Genomic DNA, 8,041 nt, shown 5'->3' with positions numbered 1-8,041 from the left:
ATACGCAAATGATCTACAAGAGAGATTTGTACCAAGGAGGAAGGTAAAAGAAAATATACAAAAAGATAAATCTGTTTAGACTTCATGCCCCACCATCGTCCCCTGTTATTTTCACAGGAATATAAGCAGCCTCAATGGATCCTATTTGGACTTAGAGTACATTCTATTATTTTCACCGGGATGATGCATTTTTTTTTCGGACGATTTACAAAACGTTCAAATTGCAAAAGGGTTCCAGAAGATGACAAGAGCGAACAAACAGAGGGGAAAAAAACATTATATAAAAAGAGGTTTCTTTTATTGCTTCTTTTTTACTTCACACAAAACTTGGTTTTTATCATGTGAGTGGGCGAACGAAATGCTGACTAGGCACATTTTCCTACTACGTATATTGGACATATTGGTATAAAAAGGTGGTATACATACACGAAAACAATTGGTATGTACATACATGTACTTTCATACATACATAATACCTATACCTAAAATAGGTACAGACACACACACATATATATATATATATATATATATATATATTATTTCCGAGAGAGGATACCTTACCGTGGTGAAAGAATTTGCGTATCGAATGACCAGAGCAAAGTTGCACTAGTGAGCGATCAGACTAAAATCTCCCACCATCACCAATCCACAATGGCCAGCTTGGTGAGAAAGATTGACCAAACCCTAGACATGAATTAATATGTCTGAGGCCTTTTCCTGTAATACACTAGAAACGACAGTATTTGTTGTAGTTCTTGTGCATGTGTGTATGTATATATGTATGAATGTATGCATGAATGTAATTTTTTGAATAAAATAAAACAAAAAAACCTGATGCTTTATTTTTACAAGGAAGTCGATCCTTTTAGTGAAGCATTACTCCAAAACTTGTCATGTAAAACATTTAATATTCCTCAGGAGTCATCAATGAAACTATAAATATTAATAAATACAAAACATTTTAAGCACTGAAAAAGTGTTATAAATAATCCCCCAACAACAAAGCAGCCAGTTCACAAAAGGATCCATCTATATACCTAACCATCTGACACACAAAATATTCCAGTGAAAGTATTTTGGACCTACCAGTTGACCTCAATAAATCTGATTAAAAATGCCTCATCCGGTAGCAAACAGATCTATTTGAAAGCGATGTAATAGAACCAGTGAAATGCGAGTTGGCTGCAGTAGGTCATAAAGGTCAAAAACGGTTTTCTAAAAGGTCATTAGAGACCTAATGGGTCACCACAACACCACTTGCGGAACCAGGGCGCCATAATAAATAGCGGATGTGACGAAATATAGTCGTCAGGCTGGAATTTTTAATTTTTCGAATTCGTGCCAGTATTTATTTATTCCTCCGTTCAGTTCATGGCAGTATTTTTTTATTCCTCCGTTCAGTTCGTGCCCGTATTTATTTATTCCTTCATTCAGTTCGTGCCAGTATTTATTTATTCCTTCATTCAGTTCGTGCCCGTATTTATTTATTCCTTCATTCAGTTCGTGCCAGTATTTATTTATTCCTCCGTTCAGTTCGTGCCCGTATTTATTTATTCCTTCATTCAGTTCGTGCCCGTATTTATTTATTCCTTCATTCAGTTCGTGCCAGTATTTATTTACTCCTTCATTCAGTTCGTGCCAATATTTATTTATTCCTTCATTCAGTTCGATATTTATTCCTCCGTTCAGTTCGTGCCCGTATTTATTTATTCCTCCGTTCAGTTCGTGCCCGTATTTATTTATTCCTCCGTTCAGTTCGTGCCCGTATTTATTTATTCCTCCGTTTACTTCGTGCCCGTATTTATTTATTCCTCCGTTCAGTTCGTGCCAGTATTCATTTATTCCTCCGTTCAGCTCGTGCCCGTATTTATTTATTCCTCCATTCAGCTCGTGCCCGTATTTATTTATTCCTCCATTCAGCTCGTGCCAGTATTTATTTATTCCTTCATTCAGTTCGTGCCCGTATTTATTTATTCCTCCGTTCAGCTCATGCCAGTATTTATTTATTCTTCCATTCAGTTCGTGCCCGTATTTATTTATTCCTTCATTCAGCTCATGCCAGTATTTATTTATTCCTTCATTCAGTTCGTGCCCGTATTTATTTATTCCTTCATTCAGCTCGTGCCCGTATTTATTTATTCCTCCATTAAGTTCGTGCCCGTATTTATTTATTCCTCCATTCAGTTCGTGCCAGTATTTATTTATTCCTTCAATCAGTTCGTGCCCGTATTTATTTATTCCTTCATTCAGCTCGTGCCCGTATTTATTTATTCCTTCATTCAGTTCGTGCTAGTATTTATTTATTCCTCCATTTAGTTCGTGCCAGTATTTATTTATTCCTTCATTCAGTTCGTGCCCGTATTTATTTATTCCTTCATTCCGCTCGTGCCCGTATTTATTTATTCCTTCATTCAGTTCGTGCTAGTATTTATTTATTCCTCCATTTAGTTCGTGCCAGTATTTATTTATTCCTCCATTCAGTTCGTGCCAGTATTTATTTATTCTTCCATTTAGTTCGTGCCAGTATTTATTTATTCCTTCATTCAGCTCATGCCAGTATTTATTTATTCCTTCATTCAGTTCGTGCCCGTATTTATTTATTCCTTCATTCAGCTCGTGCCCGTATTTATTTATTCCTCCATTCAGTTCGTGCCCGTATTTATTTATTCCTCCATTCAGTTCGTGCCAGTATTTATTTATTCCTTCAATCAGTTCGTGCCCGTATTTATTTATTCCTTCATTCAGCTCGTGCCCGTATTTATTTATTCCTTCATTCAGTTCGTGCTAGTATTTATTTATTCCTCCATTTAGTTCGTGCCAGTATTTATTTATTCCTTCATTCAGTTCGTGCCCGTATTTATTTATTCCTTCATTCCGCTCGTGCCCGTATTTATTTATTCCTTCATTCAGTTCGTGCTAGTATTTATTTATTCCTCCATTTAGTTCGTGCCAGTATTTATTTATTCCTCCATTCAGTTCGTGCCAGTATTTATTTATTCTTCCATTTAGTTCGTGCCAGTATTTATTTATTCATTCAGTTCGTGCCCGTATTTAATTATTCTTCCATTCAGTTCGTGCCCGTATTTATTTATTCCTTCATTCAACTCGTGCCCGTATTTATTTATTCCTCCATTCAGTTCGTGCCCGTATTTATTTATTCCTCCATTCAGTTCGTGCCAGTATTTATTTATCCCTCCATTCAGTTCGTGCCCGTATTTATTTATTCCTCCATTCAGTTCGTGCCAGTATTTATTTATCCCTCCATTCAGTTCGTGCCCGTATTTATTTATTCCTCCATTCAGTTCGTGCCAGTATTTATTTATTCCTCCATTCAGTTCGTGCCCGTATTTATTTATTCCTCCATTCAGTTCGTGCCAGTATTTATTTATTCCTCCATTCAGTTCGTGCCCGTATTTATTTATTCCTCCATTCAGTTCGTGCCAGTATTTATTTATTCCTCCATTCAGTTCGTGCCCGTATTTATTTATTCCTCCATTCAGTTCGTGCCAGTATTTATTTATTCCTCCATTCAGTTCGTGCCCGTATTTATTTATTCCTCCATTCAGTTCGTGCCAGTATTTATTTATCCCTCCATTCAGTCCGTGCCAGTATTTATTTATTCCTCCATTCAGTCCGTGCCAGTATTTATTTATTCCTTCATTCAGCTCGTTTTCTTTATTCCTCCATTCAGTCCGTGCCAGTATTTATTTATTCTTTCATTCAGTTCGTGCCAGTATTTATTTATTCTTCCATTTAGTTCGTGCCAGTATTTATTTATTCATTCAGTTCGTGCTCGTATTTATTTATTCTTCCATCAGTTCGTGCCAGTATTTATTTATTCTTCCATTCAGTAATTAATTCATTTGTTTAACGAACCAGTTTTGACATCTTCCCGGTCCTACTTATGAAAAGGGGGAGGCGCATTTTCAGTCCCATCAAATAACGCAAATTAGAAATCCCGCTCTCTTATTACGCAAAACTATTCAAATAATGAGAGCAAATACGCCATGTCATTACAATTTATGATTAAATGCAACAGCACTTCCTTTGTTTAGACAACATTCGATGAATTTCGGACAACGGTCCGATTTAATGTAATGAATTATATAACGGGTCAGACTCCATTCTAAATCCATTGTGCGATCACAAAACTAATTCCGCAATCGACTCTTTCATAATGAAATCAAATGAATATTGTACCTTTCCATTAAGTTGCGCTTGTCCTAGCTAAAAGACACGTTGGCTCTTGGCAATGCACAAGGGGGCGATTTATTTCACTGGGAATTGGGAAAAAAAAAAAAAAAAGATCTTTGATGACATATCAAGGCCCCCCCCCCAAAAAAAAAAGTTAAAAGATTATATTTTCGTTATTTATCTCAATTCAAACTTTATTTTATTCAATTACTGAGCTTTGCATGCATTGATGTAGATTGAATTAAGCTATTAAATTGAGTTACTAAGTTGCAGTATATCAGAGTAATCTTTTTTATGTATCTAACACACCTTTCAATAACTAAAAGATTATTTTAATTAAATTCACCAACCAATGTACGTAAGGTTTTAAGTTTTACATAAATGCTAGCAAGACGGGGTTGCCAATGCAAGATCCAAAAATAAAACCTCCAGTTGGAGGTGAATATAACAGTTCAGATGTGTCTCTCAATAAAGCACAATGAAGATGGTAAATAATATGGAAGCTTATTTCTTATATAGCTAAATTATTATTATCACTATTTTTCTGAGGAGATAGGCGGTCCTTTTTTTTTTTTTTTTAAACAAAACGATCTTCCTAATCGGGTAGTTGAATTAGTAGAACTTCAAAAGTTCAAACTTACAGCTAATGTTTTTATGTTGAACAGGCTTCCATAATTCTTTTTACAGTTTATATATGACATACCTGTTTTGATGTTATCGTTTAAAATATTTCATTGTTGATTTTTTCTTATATCGCTTATTTATTTTCTTACTTTCCTCACTGGCCTATTTTTCCTTGTTGGAGCCCTTGGGCTTATAGTATCTTGCTTTTCCAACTAGAGTTGTTGCTTGGCTAGTAATAATAATAATAATAATTATAATAATAATAATATTAATAATAATTCCTGACGGACCCAATTTTTTTCCCTCGAGTTCGACTATATCCAAATGGTACATTCAAGAAGCCAGGTGTCTATAATTTTTGTGCCAAGCAATTTTGACAAATGACTCCCAGCTTCATGCCTTTGCATTAACACATCAGTCATGCAAATGAAGACATGTTACCAAGCGACTGTATTTACAACCTTTCAGGTAATTCTCCGAATCAATAATAAAAAAAAGAAGTGAGAAATTCGTGCTATTGTTCGGTATAAAGAACCTTCAATGCACCGCGTGACAAACTGCAAGTTATTTACCATTCCCTTTGTGACCTAAATCGTCACATGCTTTTTAAAGGTCAAGAATGTCTAGTCTCTTATTATAGGCGATAATGGAGCCTTCCTTTCTAGGCCCCGTTTGAAAATTATATATACACACGCATATATATATATATATATATATATTCATATATACATATGTATAGATTGATTGATAGAGAATGGAGCTGCAGTGTGAAGGGAAATAATTCATTAAAACAAGGAAGTGATGTCAGTAAATGTGCAATTATAAATACACACATATATATATATATATATAATATATATATATATATATATATACATATATATACATATATATATATTGATTGATTGATTGATTGATTGATAAAGATAGGAGCTGCATGTGAAGGGAATTAAATTCCTTAAAACAAAGGAATCGATATATGTCAGTGAATATGTTCAATTATATATATATATATATATATATATATATATTATATATATATATACAGTATATATATAAATTATTACATAAATAAATGTGAGTGTATGTATTATGAATGCGTGCGTGAGAGAGAGAGAGAGAGAGAGAGAGAGAGAGAGAGAGAGAGAATATATCCAAGTAAAACAATTCGTTGTTCGACAACAGTTTTTTGTAATCATTACAAAGGAACATTCTTTTAGCTATAAACCATTTAATATAGAATGTTTTAGTTACTCCGGTTAGTTGTGTTTATATATTAAAAATACTAGTAAGTTGTGAATTTTTTTGCATTAGTTTGGTTTCGCTAAAAGTTATAATGTCACGTATCTAGAATAGTGTTTTTTTTTTTTTTTTTTGGAATAATTTCTATTGATTTCTTAGTAAAAGTTATAATGTCATGTATCTAGAATCAGTTTTTTTTTTTTTTTGAATAATTTCTATTGATTTGTTATTGGAAAATTAAACAAGGAGATGATCCCACAACTTTGAAATTCTATCGAAAGAAAACACAAACATGTTGGAAACTTTGCCGTACGAAAACATCCATAAGCAACGTTTGTAATGGAAAGTTCTGTCCCTTGATCCCACTCTCCATAAACAGTGATTTCCATATTAAAGATTCCCTCAAACGTGAATAAATACGCGATAACAGTATTTAAAAGAAAAAAAAATGCCTCAAGATTCCTAAAATTAATCACACACACTATCTCTCTCTCTCTCTCTCTCTCTCTCTCTCTCTCTCTCTCATTTTTGAAAAGAATTTGTTTCCTTAAGGCTCCCAAGATACTCAGACTCCCAAAATACACACTCTCTCTCTCTCTCTCTCTCATTTTTTTTTTTAAAAATTTCTTTCCTTAAGGCTCCCAATATACACTCTCTCTCTCTCTCTCTCTCTCCTCTCTCTCTCTCTCTCTCTCTCTCATATTTGAAAAGAATTTGTTTCCTTAAGGCTCCCAAGATACTCAGACTCCCAAAATACACACACTCTCTCTCTCTCTCTCTCTCTCTCTCTCTCTCTCATTTTTTTTAAATTTCTTTCCTTAAGGCTCCCAACATACACTCTCTCTCTCTCTCTCTCTCTCTCTCTCTCTCTCTCTCTCTCTCTCATTTTTAATAGAATTTGTTTCCTTAAGGCTTCCAAGATACTCAGACTCCCAAAATACACACTCTCTCTCTCTCTCTCTCTCTCTCTCTAATTTTTTTTAAATTTCTTTCCTTAAGGCTCCCAATATACACACACACACTCTCTCTCTCTCTCTCTCTCATTTTTTTTTTAAAAATTTCTTTCCTTAAGGCTCCCAATATACACTCTCTCTCTCTCTCTCTCTCTCTCTCTCTCTCTCTCTCTCATATTTGAAAGAATTTGTTTCCTTAAGGCTCCCAAGATACTCAGACTCCCAAAATACACACACACACTCTCTCTCTCTCTCTCTCTCTCTCTCTCTCTCTCTCTCATTTTTTTTAAATTTCTTTCCTTAAGGCTCCCAATATACACTCTCTCTCTCTCTCTCTCTCTCTCTCTCTCTCTCTCTCTCTCATTTTTTAATAGAATTTGTTTCCTTAAGGCTTCCAAGATACTCAGACTCCCAAAATACACACTCTCTCTCTCTCTCTCTCTCATTTTTTTTTAAATTTCTTTCCTTAAGGCTCCCAATATACACACACACTCTCTCTCTCTCCTCTCTCTCTCTCTCTTTCTCTCTCTCTCTCTCTCTCTCTCTCTGTGACGCAATAGTAATCATACTCAATTGACAATCTAATTGACCAAGCATTCAATTCTCCAACTGTATCAGGAAGGCGGAGAAATGGTCGTCTTTCCTAATATCCAGTAAGTTTCCTTTAAACTAAAAACAGCTATTTTTATGTACCTAGTAGTTGATAGACCGTTGTGGGTCATCACTATTGGGAGCAAGAGAGTACGATAGATAAAATGTGATAAAGTTATTTCTCCGTCCGAATGTGTACTTTCAGATCGAGAAGGCATTACAATTAATCCTCGTCTAAACAGGGTGATTTCTCTCTCTCTCTCTCTCTCTCTCTCTCTCTCTCTCTCTATGATGTGTTTATAATTTCCACCTTAAGCGCATATTCATTTGGTATAATCCCATCTCTCTCTCTCTCTCTCCTCTCTCTCTCTCTCTCTCTCTCTCCATTATGATTTATTAATTTCCATCTTAAGCGCATATTCATTCGGTATAATCCC

The 8,041-nt window shown here is 34.7% G+C and overlaps 1 protein-coding gene across 1 annotated transcript in view; it reads right to left on the bottom strand.

Annotated features, from left to right (window-relative positions):
• Nucleotides 1-1,308: 1,308 nt before the first annotated feature.
• Nucleotides 1,309-8,041, bottom strand: part of LOC137657372 (apolipoprotein A-IV-like) — an 8,876-nt gene continuing 2,143 nt past the window's right edge. The window contains exon 2 of the mRNA XM_068391708.1: nt 1,309-2,289. Within this exon, the coding sequence (XP_068247809.1) occupies nt 1,309-2,289 (981 nt within the window). The remainder of the gene's footprint in view (nt 2,290-8,041) is intronic.

This window comes from Palaemon carinicauda, chromosome 18 (genome assembly GCF_036898095.1).
Source record: "Palaemon carinicauda isolate YSFRI2023 chromosome 18, ASM3689809v2, whole genome shotgun sequence".
Classification (NCBI taxonomy): domain Eukaryota; kingdom Metazoa; phylum Arthropoda; class Malacostraca; order Decapoda; family Palaemonidae; genus Palaemon; species Palaemon carinicauda.
Note: the sequence above shows the minus strand (reverse complement) of the source record. Positions and strands in the feature narration are given on the sequence as shown.